Source organism: Pan paniscus, chromosome 4 (genome assembly GCF_029289425.2).
Source record: "Pan paniscus chromosome 4, NHGRI_mPanPan1-v2.0_pri, whole genome shotgun sequence".
NCBI classification, from domain to species: Eukaryota; Metazoa; Chordata; class Mammalia; order Primates; family Hominidae; genus Pan; species Pan paniscus.
In genome coordinates this window covers 38,465,922-38,491,517 of record NC_073253.2, presented here as the reverse complement: position 1 = coordinate 38,491,517, position 25,596 = coordinate 38,465,922, and the positions used below count along the sequence as shown (strand labels likewise).

The following is a 25,596-nucleotide window of genomic DNA, read 5'->3' as shown; positions in this document are numbered from 1 at the left end:
CTCTCTCGGCCTGTGTGGCCCTCAGTTATCTTTCTTATCATATCCCGACACTCTGAGTTCTACAAGCCCCTCTGCCTCTGCTTCCTCTCCTTACCACCCCTTCTCACAGGGCTTTGTCTTTCCTTCAGCTGCCCCAGGGATTCCAGGCAAACAACAGCGTCTGACCAGCCCCATCAGTACTAAGCACTCTTGAGGGGGTCCCAGTGGCGGAGCCCATAGCCCGTTAGCCTTTTGAATATTCACAGTGTTCTTGTAAGGCAGGTAACATATCCCCATTTTATAAGAGAAAACAGGGCCAGGCGCGGTGGTTCATGCCTGTAATCCTAGTGCTTTGGGAGGCCGAGGCAGGTGGATTGCCTGAGCTCAGGAGTTCGAGACCAGCCTGGGCAGTATGGTGAAACCCCATCTCTACTAAAAAAAAGAAAAAAAAAATTATCCGGGCATCGTGGTGCATGCCTGTAATCCTGGCTACTAAGGAGGCTGAGGCAGGAGAATCGCTTGAACCCAGGAGGCAGAGGTTGCAGTGAGCCGAGATCGCGCCATTGCACTCCAGCGTGGGTGACAGAGTGAGACTCTGTCTCAAAAACAAAAAACAACAACAAAAAAAGAAAAAACAGGCACCCAAAGAAATGAAGTAACTTAATCAGGATCATAAGTGACAAGAGCCAGCATTCAATCCAGTCAGACGCTGCCCAAGCCCTTCCTCCTAATCACAACAACTACCTTCTAGAGGCAGGAGACATTTCTAATTGGTGGAGGGATGAGGCAACTCTGAAGTCTGAAGGAAAACAGCATCCATGAGAGAACCAAGATGCAGAACCAGTTGGTGGAATCCACAGATCTGGCCCTGCTGGGTCACAGGTTCTCACCCTAGTTTCCCTCCCTGCCAAAATCTTGCTGAGGCTTGTCCTTGATGCTAACTACATGTAGCTTTCACACACAGGATTGAGAGCATGCACTGGTCTCAATTCCTCCTTTGACATCCGTGACTGGTTTTCGTAGGTGCATCTGTCTCACGTACCTGGAGTCATTGTGTTAAACTCTAAGATCCTGGGCTTTTAGGAAGTGGCTCTGATCTTTGTCTCTCTCACCCTGATGTTTTATGAGGATGATGGCCTAACAGGGTCCTGCCAGGTTGCAGAGGGAAGACCTTTAAACAAGACGACTTGTTTAAATACTATATGGTTGGCCGGGCGCAGTGGCTCACGCCTGTAATCCCAGCACTCTGGGAGGGCGGGTGGATCACTTGAGGTCAGGAGTTCAAGACCAGCCTGGCCAACATGGTGAAACTCTGTCTCTACTAAAAATACAAAGAATTAGCCAGGTGTAATCATGCGCACCTGTGGTCCCAGCTAGTTGGGAGGCTGAGGCACAAGAATTGCTTGAACCTGGGAGGTGGAGGTTGCAGTGAGCTGAGATCACACCACTGTACTCCAGCCTGAGCGACAGAGCAAGACCCTTTCTCAAAAAAATAAAAAAATAAAAAAATACAATATGGTATATTTAAGATTGGCTATTATAATATGATCTTCACTGTGGTTAGTAACAGCAATAATAATAATCAACTGCATTTGTGTCATGCTTTTATGGTTTCCAAAGAACTTTTATGCACATTTTCTTTTTTTAATTTTCATTTTATTTTTAATTCTGTAATAGATACTAAGTCTCAGACTATTTCTTCTTCATTTAATTTAGCAATAACTTAATCAGACTAGGAAGAAATATTTCAAGGGATAGGTGGATATGCTTAATAAAAAATTATGTTTATTTAAAAAGCTCTCAGTGATTATTATCAAACCGTACAGTAGTCTGAGACTGCAGAAACAAATGTATGCAACACAATATGTTTATCTCTGTGTTACCAAAACAATAAAAACATGAAATAATCTGGATCTTTTCCAAGAGTAAATTAAAATCTATTGAGAAGATGAAATATTCTGCTGCAATTGAAAATGGTGCTATGGAAGAATAAGCATTTGGGGAAATGTTCACTTTGTTGTTGAGTGGGGAAAACCAAGTCACAAAAAAGGAATGCAAATATCAATCTGATTTTTTATTATTTGTTTATGTTGGGATAAAGTCTCGCTCTGTTGCCCAGGCTGGAGTAAAGTGGTGTGATCACAGCTCACTACAGCCTTGAGCTCCTGGGCTCAAGTGATCTTCCCACCTCAGCCTCTTGAGTAGCTGGGATTACAGGCGCGTGCCGCCACTCCGGCTAAGTTTTGTACTCTATTTTTAGTAGAGACAAGGTTTCATCGTGTTGGTCAGGCTAGCCTTGAACTCCTAACCTGGTGATCTGCCAGCCTCAGCCTCCCAAAGTGCTAGGATTACAGGCGTGAGCCACCACGCCCGGCCCATTTGTTCTTAACTCTACCTGCATGTCACTGAGGTTGGTGGTTGGAAGGATGACCTTTCTATGACAAGAAAAGGAATCAATCAGGTAGAAGTTGTGTTGCAGGACTTATCTTTAGTTCAGCTAAAGACAGGTTCTTTGTTCCACAGCCATGAAAATCCGGGCTTGCAGACAATTTGAATAGTCAGTAAGATGGGGTTTTATTGGGTGAAAAGGAAGAAAAGGGGAAATAGGGATTCTCGCAAGGCCAGAGTCCCTGCTACAGAGCTTCCCGCCTGGCCCTTTGAATCCCAGTTTCCACACAGGAAGAGGAGGGGCCATGCTCCTCCCTGCTGCAAACTTCTCGAGGCTTCATCTCAGTGGGCAGGCTGGTAGGAGTTTCTCCCACCTGGCTGTCTCAGTTGTAGGTGGAAGAAATAGAAAGGGGAAAATGGGGAGAGTAGGAGGGTGCAATCCTACCACTACAGCTACTTATGTGGGCATCTCAGCCCCTGCAGATCAACCTTTCCCATCTCTTTAATTAGCATGTGGCATAATGACTACTCTCCACACCTCAGCCCATCATGTACTTACTTCATTAAGTAATCGCTGGCACATATGCTGTCGCCTGACTCTTCATGAGGGGTGAGGTGCCAGTTCTGCACCCTAGAGCAGTATCATTTTTCAGAAGGTGAGATTGCTATTGTGGCTGCATTTCCCATGATGTCATGACTAACTCTCTGTCTGCACATGTCCCAGTGACACATCACCCAGCCACAATTCCAGCCCCAGTTTGAAAGTCTTCATAACTCTTTTCCTTAAAAATATTTCTCACCTGGGCGTGGTGGCTCACGCCTATAATCCTAGTACTTTGGGAGGCTGAGGTAGGCAGATCACGAGGTCAGGAGTTCGAGACCAGACTGGCCAACATGGTGAAACGCCGTCTCTTCCAAAAATACAAAAATTAGCAGGGCGTGGTGGCACACGCCTGTAGTCCCAGCTATTCAGGCAGACAGCTGAGGCAATAGAATAGCTTGAACCGGGAGGTGGAGGTTGCAGTGAGCCGAGATTGTGCCACTGCACACCAGCCCGGGTGACAGAGCGAGACTCTGTCTCAAAAAATAAAAATAATAAATAAATAAAATTCCCATTTTTTGATCAAATGAAAAAAAAATCTACAAAGTAGAAAACCCCAAAAACCATAACACTAGAGAATAGTTGACCACTAATGCCTGAAATGATTATCATGAGCGATTATTTCTTTGGGTCTAGAAGGCCTTTGTGTAGATGAGAGACCACTATGACCAATTCACTCCTTGCCTACCATCCAGACGCCTTAGCCTCACTGCCAACAAGCTAAGAGATGCTGGCTGAGTAAGGGCCTACTCTGGCTTATAAGGAACCCTGCAGCTCCAGTGATTTATAATTCTAAGTAAACTAACACTTTAAAGAGACGAGTCAAGAGCTGCTTGAAGGAAAATCACTCCAGGCAAAGGATACTGAGTGCAAAGGAATGACAGGGGGCATACATAGCTGGAGCAGGATGATGATATGAATCACAGGCGATAACATCAAGGAGGTGGTGTGTGTGTGGATGGGGAAGAGGGGACAGGATGTGTAAACCTTTGATAGATTTTGGTTTTCACTCAGAGGGAAGTGGAAAGCACTTTAGTATTTTTGTTTTCTTTTCCTTTTTTTGCTCTTGGAGCAAAAAATGGAGTTTTGCTCTTGTTGCCCAGGCTGGAGTACAATGGTGCCATCTCGGCTCACCACAACCTCCGCCTCCCAGGTTCAAGTGATTCTCCTGCCTTAGCCTCCCAAGTAGCTGGGATTACAGGCATGCACCAGCAAGCCCAGCTAATTTTGTATTTTTAGTAGAGACAGGGTTTTACCATGTTTGTCAAGCTGGCCTCTAACTGCTGACTTCAGGTGATCCACCCGCCTTGGCCTCCCAAAGTGCTGGGATTACAGGCGTGAGCCACCGCGCCTGGCAGCACTTCAGTATTTTAAGTAAGGAAATCATTTGATCTGCTGGACATTTAAACAGGTTTACAAATGACTGCTATGTTGAGAGAAGACTGTGTGGAGGGCTATGGACAAAGAGAAAGGAAAGTTACAAGGTTGTTGTAATAATCCAAGTAAAGATAGTGGTAACTAGAATGGAGATGGTAAAAGATATATATTCATATATGGTAAAAGACACATTGCTGATAGATCAGATGCAGAACATAGAGAAGTCAAGGATATCTCCACAATTTTTAAATTTTCATTTTATTTTATTTATGTATTTTGAGATGGAGTTTTGCTCTTGTTGCCCAGGCTGGAGTGCAATGGCGAGATCTCGGCTCACTGCAACCTCCGCCTCCCAGGTTCAAGTGATTAAACAGCCTCCCGAATAGCTGGGATTCCAGGTGCCCGACACCACACATGGCTAAATTCTTTTGTATTTTTAGTAGAGACAGGGTTTGGCCATGTTGGCCAGGCTGGTCTCAAACTCCTGATCTCAGGTGATCTGCCTGCCTCGGCCTTCCAAAGTGCTAGGATTACAGGCATGAGCCACTGTACCCAGCCTAATTTTCATTTTATAATTTTATTTTATTTTATTTTTTGAGACAGAGGCTTGCTCTGTTGCCCAGGCTGGAGTGCAGTGGCACAATCTCTGGTCACTGCAACCTCCGCCTCCAGGACTCAAGCGATTGTCCTGCCTCAGCCTCCGGAGTAGCTGGGATTATAGGCCTGTGCCACCACGTCTGGCTAATTTTTAGTAGAGATGGGGTTTCACCATGTTGGCCAGGCTGGTCTCGAACTCCTGACCTCAAGTGATCTGCCTGCCTTGGCTTCCCAAAGTGCTGGGATTACAGGTGTGAGCCAGTGTGCCCGGCCAAATAATTTTAATGTTTTAGAGACAGGGTCTCACTTGGTTGCTCTGGCTAGAGTGCAGTGGCACAATCACAGCTCACTGCAGCCTGGAGCTCCTGGGCTTAAGTGATCCCTCTGCCCAGCCACCTGCATAGCTGGGACTATAGGTGCATACAACCACCCCTGGGCAATTTTTTGTAGAAATAGGGTCTCAATATATTGCCCAGGCTGGTCTCAAACTCCTAGGCTCAACCAATCCTTCTGCCTTGACCTCCCAAATTTCTGGGATTATAAGCATGAGCCACTGCACCCAGCCTGACTCCAAGACTTGATTTGAGCAATTGGAAGGATGGAGTTGTAATTTAAGGAGAGGGGGAAGACTGTGAAAAGGGCAGTGGAGGTGTAATGAATCAGGAATTTAGTTTTGGATTTAGGCTTGATATGCCTGTAGAAACATCCAAGGGGGGATTTTGAATAGCTAGATGAATATGCTATATGTCTGGATTGGGGAAATCAGGAGTAGAAATAGAAATTTGGGAGCTGTCAACATATAGATCGTATTTAAAACCATGGGAGTGAATGAGGTCACCAAAGGAATGAGTGTATACTTTGAGAAGAAAAGAAGTCTGCTGGGCGTAGTGGCTCATGCCTGTAATCCCAACAATTTGGGAAGCCAAGGTGGGAGGATTGCTTGAGCCCAGGTGTTCAAGACCAGCCTGGGCAACATAGTGAGACCCTGTCTCTACAAGAAATAAAAAAGTATTAGCCCGGCCTGGTGGTGTGTGCCTGTAGTCCCAGCTACTCAGGGCCTGAGGTGAGAGGATTGCTTAAGCCTGGGAGGTTGAGGCTGCAGTGAGCCATGATCGTGCCACTGCACTCCAGCCTGGGCAGCAGAGTAAAATCCTGTCTCAAAAAAAAAAAAAAAAAAGAAAGAAAGAAAAGAAAAGAAAAGAAAAGAAGTCCAAAGACTAAGCTAGGGGCACTCACTCCAGAATATAGTGGTCAGGAGGGTAGGTGGGAACTAGCAAAGAACCCACTTCTGAGTTGCTAATGCAACGGATGGAGAATCAAGAGAAGAGTGGACCTGGAAGCCAAGTGAATAGAGCATTCCAGAAAGAGGGAGAAATCAATCGTGTCCAATTCTACAGCTAGGCTGAGTAACTGAGAAAGGACTGAAAGAGGACCATAGGACTTACCATGTGGATTTCATTACTAACCTTGTCCAGAGTGAGTGCTCAATGAATCAGTGAATAAATGAGTGTAACTTTCTCCAACTATATTTGATTAGGACCCAGTAACTTGGGGACTTTGTTTCTCCAGGAAGAGTTTGACAAATTATTTGAATGAAATACCTTTTCCCTCAATGTCTAAACTCCTCTTTGGAATTGTAGGTGGTGGAAGATTGCAGAAGGTTCCTAATCTCTGGAAGCCAGGCAGTCTAGTTGCCTGTGGTCATTTCTTTGTACTGTTCCACACAGCGATACAATACTCCAATCCCTTCAGGGCGAAGGAGTCATCAACACCTGAAAAACAAATACTATACTCCCAAAATTACAGAAAAACACCTGCAAACTGACTCAAGTGAGTTTAGTTCATTTAGTCAGGCTGGGGGAAGAAACCACATTTTTGAGATAATTAACTCATAGCATTGTTCAATAAAGTCTTTTATTGGAAATTGTGATGATTCAAGGCATATTCCCATAAAATACAGTGAAAATTTAAATTGAAAGCAGCTGGACCCTGATGTATTTATTGTTCTCTGAAAGAGGAAGATTCCACCTTAAAGGCAGTCATTCTATAGCAGTTCCCATTTCTTAGGTGCTTACTATATACCAGAAACAGTACTAAGAAGTGCTTTATGGACATTTAGCAAAGTGAATCCTCACAACCACTCTACGAGAGAGGTACTAGTATCATTCCCAGATGATAGATTTAATATTAATAAGCTACAGATGAGGAAATGGATGCTTGAAAAGTTTGAAGGGACATCTTAGGAATCAGTTATCTCCCCTGGGGAGGGACCTTCAGGAATGGCCTGATCCCTATCAGGAGAGCTGTCCGCTGTTCAGGATGTCAAAGGTTCCTGTTCTGCTTCTAGAAGTCAGCTTTTCCTGGGAGGAAAAGTGGGCATGGGCTGAGGTGAGAGCAGGGGTGCAGGTGGAGTATGAAGACTCCTCAGAGAAAGGAAATAAACAAAAAATATTTATTGAGCTTCTACCATGTATCAAACCCAGTCACTAGTCACTATTTTATCCTCAGACACCTTTAAACCTCAGACACCTATAAACCTTTAAACCACATGTGTGTGTGTATATATATATATTATAATAAAGTTTAGAGAGGATAAGTAAACTTGGGATCACACAGATGTCAACAAGGGGAGAAGCCTGTCCGGGTGTGGTGGCTCATTCCTGTAATCCCAGCACTTTGGGAGGCTGAGTGGGGAGGATCACATGAAGCCAGGAGTTCCAGACCAGACTGGACAAGATAGGGAGACCCCACTTCTATTTTCTAATAGAAATTAAAATAAAAAATAGAGAAAATTTCTTTATACATTTAGCTGAAATTAAACCCCACTGTGGCTTCCACCAATTTTTGCTCTCTGGAGCAACTCAAAACACATCTAAATCCTCTTCTACAAGCGAATCCTTTAAATATTTGAAAATACCTATGTCTCTCTTCTGTGCTCTTCTGGTACCAGTAGTTTAAATGGGTAACAGTAGACTTTGTTTTATTCAATCTTTTAAAAAGCAAATAAAAAGTAAGACATGCTGGGCGCGGTGGCTCACGCCTGTAATCGCAGCACTTTGGGAGGCGGAGGTGGGCTGATCACGAGGTCAGGAGTTCGAGACTAGCCTGACCAACATGGTGAAACCCCCGCCTCTACTAAAAATACAAAAATTAGCCAGATGTGGTGGTGCACGCCTGTAACTCCAGCTACTCGGGAGGCTGCGGCCAGAGAATTGCTTGAACCCAGGAGGCGAAGTTTGCAGTGAGCCGAGATCACACCCCTGCACTCCAGCCTGGGAGACAGAGCGAGACTCCGTCTCAAAAACAAAAAGTAAGACATTACCAATATGATGCCAACCCTCATGCACTCATCCCCAACCCCACACTTCTCTTCTCCCACCCCTTCTATCTGCTTTTGTATTTATTTAGCCTATGGGATCCCAATGCAGAGGAGCCCTGGTGGACGCATTTATAGTGCAGCGATGAATAGAAGACAGTGATAATCTTATACTGGAGTTGAAATGTGATAAACATTTATACACTGTGTTTATAAGTCGTGTAACTCTGGCCAATTTATCTGGTCTTTCTAAGCTCACTTTCCTCGTCTGTAAAATGGGAAGAATAATCATACTTATTGCGCTGGTTGTTATGGGGATTAAGCAAGATAATTCTCTAAAGCTTTGGCACTTGGCGCTGAAAGTAGCCATTCCATGTCTTCTTTCCCGCCCCGCCTCTTGTGCTCCCCACCGCTTTCGTGATGTCCGCAGCTGCCCACCTGCCTCTACAATAAAAAACGCATCCCTCCTCCTGCAGGGTCCACCGCACCGGGAAGCCCTGTCTGTATCAGTTACCAACCACAATTGCAGTGAGTTCGGATCGTGGCTTTCCCACAGTCAGGAAAGGCAAGGGAGACCGACGACCCGCTTCTCTAGGAGTAAGTAAAGGTTAAAGGTAGTTCGCGGTATAGCCTAGGCAGGGATTAACCCGTGGTCCCAGCGCTCCTGCTATTTGCATTCCAAAGTAGACACCTCATGCGCTCAACCCCGCCCGCAGGCGGCTCCCGCAGTCTAAGGGACCTGGCGCGAGTCCGGGAAGCGGAGGGCGCAGCTGCGCAGGGCAGGTGGCCGGGGGCGGGACCAGGGCGCGCGTTCCGGTCCCGGGGCGTGGCCTCCCGCAGGTGAGTACAGCTGCTCCTTCGGTTTCCCTGAAACCTAACCCGCCCTGGGGAGGCGCGCAGCAGAGGCTCCGATTCGGGGCAGGTGAGAGGCTGACTTTCTCTCGGTGCGTCCAGTGGAGCTCTGAGTTTCGAATCGGTGGCGGCGGATTCCCCGCGCGCCCGGCGTCGGGGCTTCCAGGAGGATGCGGAGCCCCAGCGCGGCGTGGCTGCTGGGGGCCGCCATCCTGCTGGCAGCCTCTATCTCCTGCAATGGCACCATCCAAGGTGAGAAACCTGGCCAAGGAGGGCTCTTATCTCTGAGGAGCTGGGGTCCTGGGCACGCTGGGCAGACGGTGGGATCCGGGCAGGTGCGCGAAGGCTGTTCTGCTGCCGGCACCCATCTCTACGAATCCCTTAGCCTCCCCTTGGTGGCTTTGATGTGAGGTCTCTGCTCCAAGGAGGCACCCAGGTGGGACATGCGGGAGCAGCTGAAGTCAGCGGAGCCGCGCAGAGGCAGAGATTTCCCCAAAGACCCCACTTCCCGTAGAGGCTGTCATGCTGGGCACCTCCAGGCCCCAGCGTGGGTTCGGGGAAAGGGAGGGAAGGAAGGAGTAGCTGTGTCTAAAGGGTACGCAGAGGACCTAGTCCCCTCCCCGGGCTTGGTTGCTTTGTAAACGCTAAGTCATTAAGAGCTTTTCGCCAACCCCGGAGACTTCCTCCGCTGGCCCCGCGGGGCCGGTGGAGTTAGCGAGGTGATTGCGCAGGGCAGGGCGGAGTGGGTGGGAACCCGCGGCCCGGGAGCCTTCTAGGTTGTTTTTTGCGTCCCTCTCCAACTGCTGGAAGCCTTTCTTCGGGTTCTGCCCCCTGCGTTCGAGACCCACCCGGGTCCCGCTGCTCCTGGCACCCACAGTGGAAGGCCCGGGGTATGAAAGACAGGGCCGGTCCCCGATGGGTTCTGGTGGTAATGAGCGCTCAGTTCCGTTGGGCGCCACGAGGATTTACGAGCGGAACTTTTTGGACCCTGCCTCATATTTGACCAGTTGACCCTCTGGGCCTGGGGTTCCGGGACTTTCCTAGTGTGCCACCCGGAGCGGCCACTGGCTGCCACCCAGGTCTGCAGGCCAGAGGCTGGCTGCCCTGGGAACAGAGCAGCACTCGCGCCCGGCCGTCGCGTTCCTTGGATGTGCTGCTCCGGGTGTGCTCGAACTTGTATTGCTGGGAGTGTGTTCTTCCGGGCCCAGCAGGCCTCGCTGTGGCCGTGGGGGATGTTTGACCTGCGATCGCGCCACTGTGATCCTAACCGAGGCCCCTCTGTTTGGGGCAGCCTGGGTAGCAAAGGGAGCTTTTAATTTCCCTCAGAAATGTGCATTTCTCACTTTTATCCTCCTCTTCATAAAGACGAAGTAAAAGAGCAAGTCACAGTGGGTTGGAATTAGATGGAAGAATGTGATTCTTTTCCCTCTGCAGTTAGGGAAAAGGGTGTTAATGGTGTAAGCTTGAAAACTGTGCACCGCTGGTATATTTTTTTTATTAATCGGCATCAGAATAAAGGCATTTAGTTCCAGGAAGTATTGAAAACTGTAATGAACACCTCTCCTCTATGTCCTTTAAAGTTGGGAACTTAAAATTCAGGAGCAAAGGTTAGTATGTGCAAACTTTAAAAAAATACATGTTGGTATAGCTGATTCAACATCTTTATGATTCAGAGGTCCCTGTAGGAAGCATGCCCCAATTATTTGTCTTGTTCTTGTTTACTCCTCTTGGGGGATTGGGAGATTCCTGGATTATAAGGCGAACTTGATTTAACAATAAGGAAAAATCAGGTTACTTGTTAACTACAGCCACTTAATATTGCACCTTGTTCCTCAACCTTCCCCCACCATACTTTTATTCCCTTGCAAGGTAACTTTCCCAAAGGGTTAGTGAAGTAACACTGACAATTGATTTAGGCAGATGGAGCTTTCCTCCCACCTTAAAACTAAATTGATTTTAATAAGAAATACAGTGTTAGCAAAGCTTTTCTGCCCTCAGGGTGGGTCTTTGCTCACTCGCTTTTAGCGGGTCCTTCTGCGTGCCCCTCAGGTGGCTGCAGGGCTGATTTGGGGTTTGATTTTCTTCCCAAAGCCTCACTCCAAAAGACTGCCTCATAGAAACGAACTCAGCCAAGATCACAACCTTCTCAGGGTACAGGTGAAGGACACTGAATTGGGGAGGAGGCAAGGCAAGGAAAACACTTGGAAATCAGGGCTTCTCTTTCCCCTCACAATAGTAATTGATAATTATTTGCGTAAACATGCTTAATATGTGTCCTCACTGCATCGTTAACTCCTAGAGGCAGGGGGCCCTACCATCCTTTCCATCATGTCTAGCATAGTCTCATCACCTATGGGACCTCAGTAAATAGCAAATGAATGAAGTGAGGAGTCTTGCCCAGAGTACCCTGGCTGGTCCATGTGGTGTTCATTTCAGTCAGCTTCTCTCTGCCACTTACTTATTTTTTTCCACCATGTTACAGGCCTAGGTCATTCCATTTATCTTTTGGAGACTGGAACTTCTGTTTTCTTTATAATTGGTTTGGTGGGGTTTTTTTTGTTTTTTTTGTTTTTTGTTTTTTTTTGTTTTTTTGTTTTTTTTTGACTCTCATTCGGTTGCCCAGGCTTGAGTGCAGTGGTGCAATTTTGGCTCATTGCAACCTCCACCTCTCCCGGGCTCAAGGAAGTCTCCTGCTGCAGCCTCCCGAGTAGCTGGGATGACAGGCATGCACCGCCACCCCCAGCTAATTTTTGTATTTTTAGTAGAGACAGGGTTTCACCATATTGGTCAGGCTGATCTCAAACTCCTGACCTCAGGTGATCCACCCACCTTCAGCCTCCCAAAGTGCTGGGATTACAGGCATGAGCTACTGCGCCCTACCTATAATTGTTTTTTAAATTATAAAAACAATATGTGATCACTCTAGGGAAAAATGAGCCAAAATAAAAAAAGGAAACATTTAATTAAATCACCCTGAACTTCAGTACCAAAGTAGCCACCGCTAATATTTTGGCTTATATATTTTCCCACTCTTTATTACATCCATGCACAAAATATGTATTCACAAATACAGAAAATATGTTTGTGCAAGTATGGGATTATATAAGCAGATCAGTATCATGTCAATACATATACAACATTTTTAATGACTCCAAAATGTTACAGAAAGATGCATCAATTTTAAAATTAGTCCTTTGTTGATAGACATGTGGTATTTCCAATTTTTTTTTCCCCCGAGATAGAATCTTACTCTGTTGCCCAGGCTGTAGTGCAGTGGCACGATCTCGGCTCACTGCAACCTCTGCCTCCCAGGTTTAAGTGATTCTCATGCCTCAGCCTCTGGAGTAGCTGGGACTATAGGCGCACGCCACCACACCCAACTAATTTTTGTGTTTTTGGTATACATGGGGTTTCGCCATGTTGGCCAGGCTGATCTCGAACTCCTGACCTCAAGTGATCCACCTGCCTCAGCCTCCCAAAGTGCTGGGATTATAGGCATGAGCCACCGTGCCTGGCCAAAGTTTTGTAGTATGACAGAACACTGCAATGAACTGGAAGATAGGACTTTAAATTTGATCCTTTTGCTTGCTTTGTAGTTACTAAATAACCTTGATAGATGATGTTTTAGTAAATCTGTATTTGACTTTCTTATGGTTTTATTAGCTTGGCAAGTGTTGAAGAAAACAGTTCATTCTGAAAGAACACTTGTGAAAATGAACTAAAAGTTTAGCTAGGGAGGGGCACCCCACAATTGAAACCTTTATTTTTCAGTCTGTGCTCCCAAAGATTGGGAGCAAAAAAGGACATTTGGGGTGAGGGGATCATAGAGAAGAGAGGGTGAAAGGAAGAGAGTTAATGCAAGTAAAGTGCTTGTTTTACACTTGGTTTGATGGGGAGGTTGGGCCACAAGAGGAGTATACTTAAAATAAAAATTAAATTAAAAGTTTTAGGCCAGGCGTGGTGGCTCACGCCTGTAATCCCAGCACTTTGGAAGTCAAGGCGGGTGGATCACAAGGTCAGGAGATCGAGACCATCCTGGCTAACATAGTGAAACCCTGTCTCTACTAAAAATACAAAAAATTAGCCGGGCATGGTGGCGGGCGCCTGTAGTCCCAGCTACTTGGGAGGCTGAGGCAGGAGAATGGCGTGAACCCGGGAGGTCGAGCTTGCAGTGAGCCGAGATCGTGCCTCTGCACTCCAGCCGGGGCAACAGAGTGAGACTCCGTCTCAAAAAAAAAAAAAGTTTTACATGCAGATTTTCCCAAAATTGTGTAAATCAGAAGGGTCTAAAAAAAAAAGTGAAAATCTCTCATTCTTTCTGGTCTCCAATCTCAGCACAACTTCTCGGGTTTTGTTTGTTTGGTTGGTTGGTTGTTTTTTTTTTTTTTTTTTTTTTTTTGAGATGGAGTCTCGCTGTGTCGCCCAGGCTGGAGTGAAGTGATGTGATCTCAGCTCACTGCAACCTGCGCTTTCCAGGTTGAAGTGATTCTCCTGCCTCAGCCTCTCAAGTAGATGGGATTACAGATGCGCGCCAACACCTCCGGCTAATTTTTGCATTTTTAGTAAAGCCAGAATTTTGCCATGTTGGCCAGGCTGGTCTTGAATTTCTGACCTCAAGTGATCCGCCCGCCTTGGCCTCCCAAAGTGCTGGGATTATAGGTGTGAGTCACTGTTCCTGGCCATCAGCTCAACTTCTCTATGCACAAATGATTTATAGGAATAGAAGGAGCATACCATACTGTACATACTGTGCTATGATTTATTTATCTTTTTTACCTAATCGATTCATAGTCAGTTTATAAAAATCTGTACAAACTTTTTTTTTTTTTTTTTTTTTTTTTTTTGAGACGGAGTCTTGCCGTGTCGCCCAGGCTGGAGTGAAGGGGCGCTATCTCAGCTCACTGCAAGCTCCGCCTCCTGGGTTCATGCCATTCTCCTGCCACAGCCTCCCAAGCAGCTGGGACTACAGACGCCCGCTACCATGCCCGGCTAATTTTTTGTATTTTTAGTAGAGACAGGGTTTAACCGTGTTAGCCAGGATGGTCTCGATCTCCTGACCTCGTGATCCGTTCGCCTCGGCCTCCCAAAGTGCTGGGATTACAGGCGTGAGCCACTGCGCCGACCCTGTACAAACTTTTATAGGGGGGTAATTGAACTAGTCCTCCCCACCACTCCCCCCCCGCCTTTTTTTTTTTTAAAGAGACTGGGTCTGGCTGTCACCCAAGCTGGAGTGCAGTGGCAGGATCATAGCTCACCCCCAGCTAATTTTTTTTTAGACGGAGCTCCCAAGTAGATGGGGCTATGGCTAGGTTGCCACTATGCCTGGCCTGAACTACTCCCCTCTTCCCGCCCATCCCCGAACCCCAGATGAAGTCTTGCTCTGTCACCCAGGCTGGAGTGCAGTGGTGTGATCTCAGCTCACTGCAACCTCCGCCTCCCAGGTTCAAGCCTCCCAGGTTCAGCCTCCCAAGTAGCTGGGATTACAGGTGCCCGCCACCACACCCAGCTAATTTTTGTATTTTTAGTAGAGACGGGGTTTCACCATGTTGGCCACGCTGATCTCAAACTCCTGATCTCATGATCCACCCGCCTTAGCCTCCCAAAGTGCTGGCTTTACAGGCGTGAGCCACCCTGCCAGGGCCTGAACTACTCCCCTTTTTGATAGATGTTGAAATTAACATTGTTTTACCATGCTAAACAATGTTCCAGTGAATATTCTAGTACATAAAATAGCTTTGTGCACTTTAGCTGGTAGGTGCAGGGCAAATTCCTAGAAGTAAATTGCTAGGTCATATGGCAAATACATTTAAAATTTTGATATGTTTTGCCAAATTACCCACCAAAAATATTATATCAATTTATATTCCTTTGAGATACAAAATTCAAATAATATAGAGAGGTGTAAAATAAAAAGAAAAGTTCTCTTGTCCCCAGCTATTCTACTCCACAGAGCCAGCCACTTTTTATTGTTTGGTGGATATCCTTCTAGACTTCAGATTTTGCAAATTGTACTTTATAATTTTTTTTTTTTTTTTTTTTTTGAGACAGAGTCTCGCTCTGTTGCCAGGCTGAAGTGCAGTGGCATGATCTCGGCTCACTGCAACCTCTGCCTTCTAGGTTCAAGCAATTCTCCTGCCTCAGCCTCTGGAGTAGCTGGGACTACAGGCGCGTGCACTACACTTAGCTAATTTTTGTATTTTTTTAGTAGAGATTGGGTTTCACCATGTTGGTCAGGATGGTCTCGATCTCTTGATCTCAGGATCCACCTGCCTCGGCCTCCCAAAGTGCTGGGATTACAGGTGTGAGCCACCATGCCTGGCCAGTTTCTTTTTTCAATTGACTGTATATTCTGGCTGTCTTTCCATTTCAATATTATTGGCTAGTATATTGTCTACCCTTAGTGGTAGGGACTACGTCAGGGACATGCTAAGTTAGGAATAGAAATAAGGAGCTGTTTGTCTGTAACTGAGTGGGGGATGCTGCCTTGAGCATCTGTGAGTGTGTATTTTCACACACTTGGGCAATAATTGTTTATTACAGCCCTAGAAATGGGAATGTAATTGTAGCCAGGCACTTTATTTGTGTTTAAACTTCATTTGTGCATTTAGTCTCTCCTCAACTCTGTGAAATAGAAATGATTTTACCTGGTTGACAATTGGGAGCTGGGATAGCATCGGTTCTCTAGACAAGCTCTGTGAGTTTTGGTGAGTGGTAAGGACCCTGTACAGAGTCAGAGCCAATGCACTGGGCTGAAAGGGCTTCAGGGACCTTCGAATAGCATCTTGACATTTACCAGTGTTATAGAACAGTTAATACCAACAATAGTTTTGATGGAGACCATTAAAGGTTATGTGTTGAAATATTCTAAGAAAAAGTTCCTTTTAAAAAAAAAATTGTTATATTGCCATTCCTTGCTCCTTTTTTGGTCTTTATTTTAGCATTCTTATTTAAAACAGATTTTGAGCACTCTTTATGTGAGCTTTCCTGACTTGGTACATGCTTATTTTTATGGAGAATTTTAATCTTATACAAATATACTATTATAGTGAATTAAGTGTACCCACCACTCAAATTCAATAATTATTAACTGTTGGCTAATCTTGTTTCATCTATTCCCAAACCCACCTCCCACCCCTCTTCCCTGTTATTTCTTTTCTGTTTTTTTCCCTTTCCTATGATGCCAAGCCTGTTTTTTTTTTTAACAGCTTTACCAAGAATTCCATATCAGATAATTTGCACACCATACAATTCACCCCTTTAAACTGTACAATTTAGTGGCTTTTAGGATATTCATAGAATTACTCAACCATTACCACAATTTTAGAACATTTTTATTACCCTGGAAGAAACACTTTAGCTGTCATTCACCAATCTTCTGGTCTTAGCCCTTGGCAAACACTAATCTACTTTCTATTTATGGATTTTCCTATTGTAGACATTTGATAGAAATGGGATAATGTGTTGTCCTCTGTGACTGGCTTCTTTCACTTAGCATAATCTTTTGGAGATTCATCCATGTATCTATGTATCAGTACTTTTTTTTTTTTTTTGAGACAGAGTCTTGCTCTGTCACCCAGGCTGGAGGGCAGTGGTGCAATCTCTGCAACCTTTGCCTCTGGTTTCAAGTGATTCTCCTGCCTCAGCCTCCTGAGTAGCTGGGACTGTGGGCCCATACCACCACCTCTGGCTAATTTTTGTATTTTTAGTAGAGGCGGGGTTTCACCATGTTGGCCAGGCTGGTCTTGAGCTCCTGACCTCAGGTGATCTGCCTGCCTCAGCCTCCCAAGTACTTGATTTTTGAAAACAGCCAAATAATATTCCATTGTATGGATATGCTGCTTTTTATTTCTTTTCAATTGTTGATGGACATTTGGATTGTTTCCACTTTTTTTTTCTTTTTTTGAGACAGGGTCCTGCTCTGTTGCCCAGGCTGGAGTGCAGTGGTGTAATCTCTGACCTCCTAGGTTCAAGCTGTCCTCCTGCCTCAGCCTTCCTAGTAGCTGGGACTACAAGTGTGCACCACTATGCCTGGCTAATTTTTTAAAATGTTTGTAGAGATGGGGTCCTGCTCTGTTGCCCAGGCTTGTCTCAAATTCCTGGCCTCAAGCACTTCTCCCATCTCATCCTCCCAAAGTGATAGGATTACAGGTGAGCACCACTGTGCCCAGCCCACTTGTTGACTGTGGGCTGGGCACAGTGCTGTATTATAATGCTGCTATGGCTGGGCGTGGTGGCTCACGCCTGTAATCCCAGCACTTTGGGAGGCCGAGGTGGGCGGATCACAAGGTCAGGAGATGGAGACCATCCTGGCTAACACTGTGAAACCCCGTCTCTACTAAAAAAAAAAAAAAAAAAAAAAAAAAAATTATCTGGGCGTAGTGGCGGGCGCCTGTAGTCCCAGCTACTGGGGAGGCTGAGGCAGGAGAATGGCGTGAACCCGGGAGGCGGAGCTTGCGGTGAGCCAAGATTGCGCCACTGCACTCCAGCCTGCGCGACAGAGCGAGACTCCGTCTCAAAACAAAAACAAATAATGCTGCTATGAACATTTGTGTACGGGTTTTTGTGTGGACTCCTGCATACCTAGGAGTGGAGCTACTGGGTCATATAGTAACTCTTTTTTTTTTTTTTTTTTTTTTGAGACGGAGTCATGCTCTGTTGCCCAGAGTGCAATGGCACAGTCTAGGCTCACTGCAACCTCCGCCTCCCAAGTTCAAATGATTCTCCTGTCTCAGCTTCCCGAGTAGCTGGGACTATAGGCGTGTGCCACCACACCCAGCTAATTTTTGTATTTCTAGTAGAGATGGGGTTTCACCATGTTAGCCAGGTGGGCTCAAAACCCTGACCTCGTGATCTGCCTGCCTCAGCCTCCCAAATTGCTGGGATTACAGGCGTGAGCCACTGCGTCCAGCCATATAGGAACTCTTTAACCATTTGAGGAACTGCCAGATAATTTCCCACAATAACTGTACCTTTTATTTTATTTTATTTATTTTAAATAGACATGGTTTCACTCTGTCGCCCAGGCTGGAGTGCAATGGCGTGATCTTGGCTCATTGCAACCTGTGCCTCCCGCTTCAAATGATTCTCCTGTCTCACCCTCCCAAGTTGCTGGGATTATAGGTGTATGCCACCACGCCTGGCTAATTTTTGTATTTTTAGTACAGATGGGGTTTCACCATGTTGGCCAGGCTGGTCTCAAACTCCTGACCTCAGGTGATCCACCCACCTCGGCCTCCCATAGTGCTGGGATTAGAGGTGTGAGCTACTCTGCCCAGCCGTGCACCAGTTTGTATTCCTACCAGCAGTGTCTGAGAGTTTCAATTCCTGTGGTTGTGAAATAAATCTCAGATATAATTTCATCCTAAAGTATTTTAGAATGTATTAATAAAGTATGAGGGATTTCTTTTTCAAATATAAACATAATGCCATTATAGTATCTACTAACATTAATTTTTAATATAATCAAATATTCAGTCAGTATTCAAATTTCTTTCTTTTTTTTTTTTTTATATATAGAGACAGGGGCCTCACTCTGTCACCCAGAGTGGAGTGCAGTGGCACAATCTCACTGAATCATTGAACTCCTGGTCTCAAGTGATCTTCCTGTTTCAACTTTCCAAGTATCCAGGACTACAGGTGTGCGCCACCATGCCTGGCTAATTTTTTTTTATTTTTATTTTTTGTAGAGACAGGGTCTTGCTATGTTGGCCAGGCTGGTCTCAAACTCTTGGCCTCAAGCAATCCTTCCACATCAGCCTCGCAAAGCACTGGGATTATAGGCATGAACAACCGTGCCTGGCTTTGTGTTCAAATTTCTAATTGTCTTATAAATGTTATTTTAGGCCAGGTACAGTGGCTCATGCCTGTAATTCCAGCACTTTGGGAGGCTCAGGTGGGCAGATCACTTGAGATCAGGAGTTCGAGACCAGCTTGACCAACATGGTGAAACCCCATCTCTACTAAAAATACAAAAATTAGCTGGATGTAGTGGTGTGCACCTGTAATCCCAGCTCCTTGGGAAGCTGAGGCAGGAGAATTGCTTGAACCTGGGAGACGGAGGTTGCAGTGAACCAAGATCGCACCACTGCACTCCAGCCTGGGCGACAGAGTAAGACTCCATCTCAAAAAAAAAAAACAAGTTATTTTTATGGTTTGTTTGAATCAGGATTGAAACAAGGTACACACATTATATGACTGATATGTCTTTTAAATCTTCTACTCTATAAATTTCACCTCCACACCTTTTTTTTTCCTTTTTTCTTCTTCTTCTTTTTTTTTTTTTTTTTTTTTTTTTTTTTGAAGAGATGGCATTTTGCTATGTTGCCCAGGCTGGTCTTGAACTCCTGGTCTCAATCAATCCTCCTGCTTTGGCCTCTCAAAGTGCTGGGTATTGAAGGCATGAGGCACTGTGCCTGGCCCTCTTTCTTATTTTTTGCCTTATAATTTATATTTTGTAAAAAACAGGTCCTTTATCCTGTAGCAGTTCCCAGAGTCTCGATTTTACTGACTACATTTGTGGTGTTGTTTAACACTTTGCCCCCTTCATTTCCATTAATTTGATGTTGGATAAATTCCACAATAACTGCACCAGTTGCTCAGTCTATAACACTAATCAAGCACTGAATCCAACACCAAATTAATTTCCAGTGTGTTACTTTCTAGTTGTTACATACGTTGTCATTCTAAGTTAAGCGGCCTGTGAAATCAGTGTTAAAGAATAATAACTGGCTTTTTATAATAATGGAATAGAATACAATAGAAAGTATCAGTGCACCCTATGTAATAAGAATAATTATTATTTTGTGAAACTTTTTTCCACCATGGATATGTGTATTGGGAACTGGGTTACTATGTGGAATATGGTTCTTAGGGGTTATGGTCAAATATTTGAAGAACACTGTAATATGTAGGAATTTTTTTTTAAATTTAAAAACAACATATGTTCTTTTTGAAGAATTATATTAAAAAAATAGAACCACTAGAAATAGGACTATCCTAGGCATATTAGTTTCTTGTGGCTACCATAACAAATTGCCATAAACTGATGATGTAAAACAACACATTTATTCTGTCAGTTCTGGAGACCAGAAGTCTGAAATCAAGGAATTGGGGCCACAAGCCCTCCAAAAGCTCTAAGGGAGAGTCCATTCCTTGCCTTTTCCAGCTTGCAGTGGCTGCTGGCATTTCTTGGCATTCTTGGCCTGTTCCTTGATGTGACTCCAATCTCTGCCTCCATTCTCATGTCACTCACTCCTCTGGCTTCTCCTTTTCTGCATGTTGCAGATCTCTTTCTGCTTTTCTCTCTGTTTTGTTGTTTGATACAGACTTTAATCTGTCGCCCAGGCTGGAGTGCAGTGGCTCAATCTTGGCTCACTGCAACCTCCGCCTCCCAGGTTCAAGCAATTCTCCTGCCTCAGCCTCCCAAGTAGCTAGAACTACAGGCGCCTGCCACCACGCCTGGCTAATTTTTGTATTTTTAGTAGAGACAGGGTTTCACTATGTTGGCCAGGCTTGTCTTGAACTTCTGACCTCGTGATCCACCCACCTCAGCCTCCCAAAGTGCTGGGATTACAGGTGTGAGACACCACGCCAGGCCTCTGCCTTTATCTTAGAAAGGACACTTGTCATTGGATTTAGGGCCCGCCTGGATAACCCAGGGAGATCTTCTTATCTTAGGATCCTTAATTCTATCTGCAAAGACCTTTTTGCTAAATAATGTTCACAGAGTCTGGGGATTAGGACATAGACTTCTCTTTTGGGGGCACCACCTTTCAACCCACTACACTAAGTGAAAAGTGAAATATTGATCTCTACATCCCCCAACACTCCACCCAGGCTAGCATCCCAAACAGGGAAGCATTAAGATGTGAAAAATTCTGCGGAACATTAGTGTAAAGCTTCTAGTGGAAAAATGATGACCAAGCATAACATTATGAGATAAGAGCATGAGTAGGTTTAATATCCCCCTGGTATACGGCAGTGCAAGTATTGCCCTGTCTTCTCTGCTTGGTGAGGCCTACTTTTCCCCAGAATTAGAGTAAAATTCTTCGGTATCCTTATATTGTCCTTACTTACTCCTGCAGGTTCATGAATACTTAGGGGCAGAATGTAGGGAGGACATGCCATTCATTTCTTTGTGGTTTTTAAGGTCAACTTCATAATATAAGAGAGGGATAATAAGTTAGCTTGTCATGCTACATGCGTGAAAGTCTGTCATCAGTACAGCCACCTATCCAGGCCAGACGGTTTCCCTGCCAGCTGGCCTCCATGGGACGTTCTCCAGGAAACCAGCACGTGAGCAGGGAAAATCCCTGCCATTGTTGAGGCTATCGTTGTGGGTGAAAAGGGAATGTCCTTTGTGGTCCTGGAATCTCCCTGTGGCAAGCTCTGAATAGGGTATGATGAATTGAATAGGCCAGGAAGGATCCTAGCTCAGGGCTAGAGTGGGATAGAAGGCCATTATGAAGTGAGAAATTAGAAAACTGGTGTCAGGATGGGGATCGCTATTTTACACACTTGAGAATTTGGAAAGGAATTACTGCACATTCCTAAACTGATTTTTTTTTTTTTTTTTTTTTTTTTTTGACTGAGTCTCGCTCTGTCACCCAGGCTGAAGTGCAGTGGCATGATCTTGGATCACTGCAACCTCCACTTCCGGGGTTCAAGCGATTCTTCTGCCTCAGCCTCCCAAGTAGCTGGGATTACAGGCGCCTGCGCCTGGCTAATTTTTGTATTTTTAACAGAGTCAGGGTTTCGCCATGTTAGCCAGGCTGGTCTGAAACTCCTGACCTCAGGTGATCCACCTGCCTTAGCCTCCCAAAGTGCTGAGATTACACGCATAAGCCACCACGCCCAGCCAAACCAAATTTTACTAATTGATAAATCAAAGGACTGTTGTTGGTCATGTGATAAGAATAGCTAGAGCTGGGCGTGATGTCTCACGCCTGTAATTCCAGCACTTTGGGAGGCCAAGATGGGAGGATCACTTGAAGCCAGGAGTTCGAGACCAGCTTAGTCAACATAGCAAGACCCCATCTCTAAAAAAAATAATAATAATAAGTAAAACAAAAAGAATACCTGGGGACTAATGAGTGTGGACAGTTTGTAAAAATAAATTGAAATATTGTTAGTCTTCTTTATATTCCTAGAAATCGATGCTCCACATGCATCCCACAACTCCTTACAACTCCCCGATATAAAACTACTCACTGTAAGAAAAAAACCCATAAAACCAAACTAAACCAGACAATAGAAATCCCAATAATCTCATTACACAAAGAAAAGCCCCTATAAGCATTTTGTGTAATCCTCTAATAGTATATTTCTGTTTTCATCTAAAGTACTTTCATTTGAGGCTGGGCTCAGTGGCTCACACTTGTATCTCACCACTTTGGGAGGCTGAGGCAGGAGAATCTTAAGGCCAGGAGTTTGAGAACAGCCTGGGCAACATAGTGAGATCCTATCTCTACAAAAAGTAAAAAATTAGCTGGGTGTGATGGTGTGTGCCTGTGGCCTGGCTATTTAGGAGGATTGCTTGAGCCCAAAAGTTTGAGGCTGCGGTGCGTTATGATCGCTCCACTACGCTCCAGCCTGGGTGACAGCGAGACCCTGTCTCATAAATTAAAAAATGAATAAATGAATGTACTTTCATTTGAACAAACCAGTGTTACTGCTGAAACATTTATTTCTGTAATGACCCTTGTCTTCCTTTCTTGTACAGGAACCAATAGATCCTCTAAAGGAAGAAGCCTTATTGGTAAGGTTGATGGCACATCCCACGTCACTGGAAAAGGAGTTACAGTTGAAACAGTCTTTTCTGTGGATGAGTTTTCTGCATCTGTCCTCACTGGAAAACTGACCACTGTCTTCCTTCCAATTGTCTACACAATTGTGTTTGTGGTGGGTTTGCCAAGTAACGGCATGGCCCTGTGGGTCTTTCTTTTCCGAACTAAGAAGAAGCACCCTGCTGTGATTTACATGGCCAATCTGGCCTTGGCTGACCTCCTCTCTGTCATCTGGTTCCCCTTGAAGATTGCCTATCACATACATGGCAACAACTGGATTTATGGGGAAGCTCTTTGTAATGTGCTTATTGGCTTTTTCTATGGCAACATGTACTGTTCCATTCTCTTCATGGCCTGCCTCAGTGTGCAGAGGTATTGGGTCATCGTGAACCCCATGGGGCACTCCAGGAAGAAGGCAAACATTGCCATTGGCATCTCCCTGGCAATATGGCTGCTGATTCTGCTGGTCACCATCCCTTTGTATGTCGTGAAGCAGACCATCTTCATTCCTGCCCTGAACATCACGACCTGTCATGATGTTTTGCCTGAGCAGCTCTTGGTGGGAGACATGTTCAATTACTTCCTCTCTCTGGCCATTGGGGTCTTTCTGTTCCCAGCCTTCCTCACAGCCTCTGCCTATGTGCTGATGATCAGAATGCTGCGATCTTCTGCCATGGATGAAAACTCAGAGAAGAAAAGGAAGAGGGCCATCAAACTCATTGTCACTGTCCTGGCCATGTACCTGATCTGCTTCACTCCTAGTAACCTTCTGCTTGTGGTGCATTATTTTCTGATTAAGAGCCGGGGCCAGAGCCATGTCTATGCCCTGTACATTGTAGCCCTCTGCCTCTCTACCCTTAACAGCTGCATCGACCCCTTTGTCTATTACTTTGTTTCACATGATTTCAGGGATCATGCAAAGAACGCTCTCCTTTGCCGAAGTGTCCGCACTGTAAAGCAGATGCAAGTATCCCTCACCTCAAAGAAACACTCCAGGAAATCCAGCTCTTACTCTTCAAGTTCAACCACTGTTAAGACCTCCTATTGAGTTTTCCAGGTCCTCAGATGGGAATTGCACAGTAGGATGTGAAACCTGTTTAATGTTATGAGGAGTGTCTGTTATTTCCTAATCAAAAAGGTCTCACCACATACCATGTGGATGCAGCACCTCTCAGGATTGCTAGGAGCTCCCCTGTTTGCATGAGAAAAGTAGTCCCCCAAATTAACATCAGTGTCTGTTTCAGAATCTCTCTACTCAGATGACCCCAGAAACTGAACCAACAGAAGCAGACTTTTCAGAAGATGGTGAAGACAGAAACCCAGTAACTTGCAAAAAGTAGACTTGGTGTGAAGACTCACTTCTCAGCTGAAATTATATATATACACATATATATATATATATATTTTTTACATCTGGGATCATGATAGACTTGTTAGGGCTTCAAGGCCCTCAGAGATATCAGTCCAACTGAACGACCTTACAAATGAGGAAACCAAGATAAATGAGCTGCCAGAATCAGGTTTCCAATCAACAGCAGTGAGTTGGGATTGGACAGTAGAATTTCAATGTCCAGTGAGTGAGGTTCTTGTACCACTTCATCAAAATCATGGATCTTGGCTGGGTGCGGTGCCTCATACCTGTAATCCCAGCACTTTGGGAGGCCGAGGCAGGCAGATCACTTGAGGTCAGGAGTTCGAGACCAGCCTGGCCATCATGGCGAAACCTCATCTCTACTAAAAATACAAAAGTTAACCAGGTGTGTGGTGCACGTTTGTAATCCCAGTTACTCAGGAGGCTGAGGCACAAGAATTGAGTATCACTTTAACTCAGGAGGCAGAGGTTGCAGTGAGCTGAGATTGCACCACTGCACTCCAGCTTGGGTGATAAAATAAAATAAAATAGTCGTGAATCTTGTTCAAAATGCAGATTCCTCAGATTCAATAATGAGAGCTCAGACTGGGAACAGGGCCCAGGAATCTGTGTGGTACAAACCTGCATGGTGTTTATGCACACAGAGATTTGAGAACCATTGTTCTGAATGCTGCTTCCATTTGACAAAGTGCCGTGATAATTTTTGAAAAGAGAAGCAAACAATGGTGTCTCTTTTATGTTCAGCTTATAATGAAATCTGTTTGTTGACTTATTAGGACTTTGAATTATTTCTTTATTAACCCTCTGAGTTTTTGTATGTATTATTATTAAAGAAAAATACAATCAGGATTTTAAACATGTAAATACAAATTTTGTATAACTTTTGATGACTTCAGTGAAATTTTCAGGTAGTCTGAGTAATAGATTGTTTTGCCACTTAGAATAGCATTTGCCACTTAGTATTTTAAAAAATAATTGTTGGAGTATTTATTGTCAGTTTTGTTCACTTGTTATCTAATACAAAATTATAAAGCCTTCAGAGGGTTTGGACCACATCTCTTTGGAAAATAGTTTGCAACATACTTAAGAGATACTTGATGCCAAAATGACTTTATACAACGATTGTATTTGTGACTTTTAAAAATAATTATTTTATTGTGTAATTGATTTATAAATAACAAAATTTTTTTTACAACTTATTTGTGAGTTGTGCGTTTGTTTTGAGGGGAGGAGTGAGAGAAGGCAGGCAACAGCTTCACCCCTCTAAAAGTGGACACTCACACCAAACTCTGTGACAACGGTTTTTCATTTAAAAATGTTTCAGAGGCCG

General features: G+C 44.8%; 1 protein-coding gene across 1 annotated transcript; it reads left to right on the top strand.

Moving 5' to 3' along the window:
* Nucleotides 1-9,059: 9,059 nt before the first annotated feature.
* Nucleotides 9,060-25,465, top strand: F2RL1 (F2R like trypsin receptor 1). Its single transcript, XM_003808377.4, has 2 exons — nt 9,060-9,362; nt 22,831-25,465. The coding sequence occupies exons 1-2, from the start codon at nt 9,281-9,283 to the stop codon at nt 23,940-23,942; spliced, it is 1,194 nt and encodes a 397-aa protein (XP_003808425.2). The 5' UTR covers nt 9,060-9,280; the 3' UTR covers nt 23,943-25,465.
* The last annotated feature ends 131 nt before the right edge of the window (nt 25,466-25,596 follow it).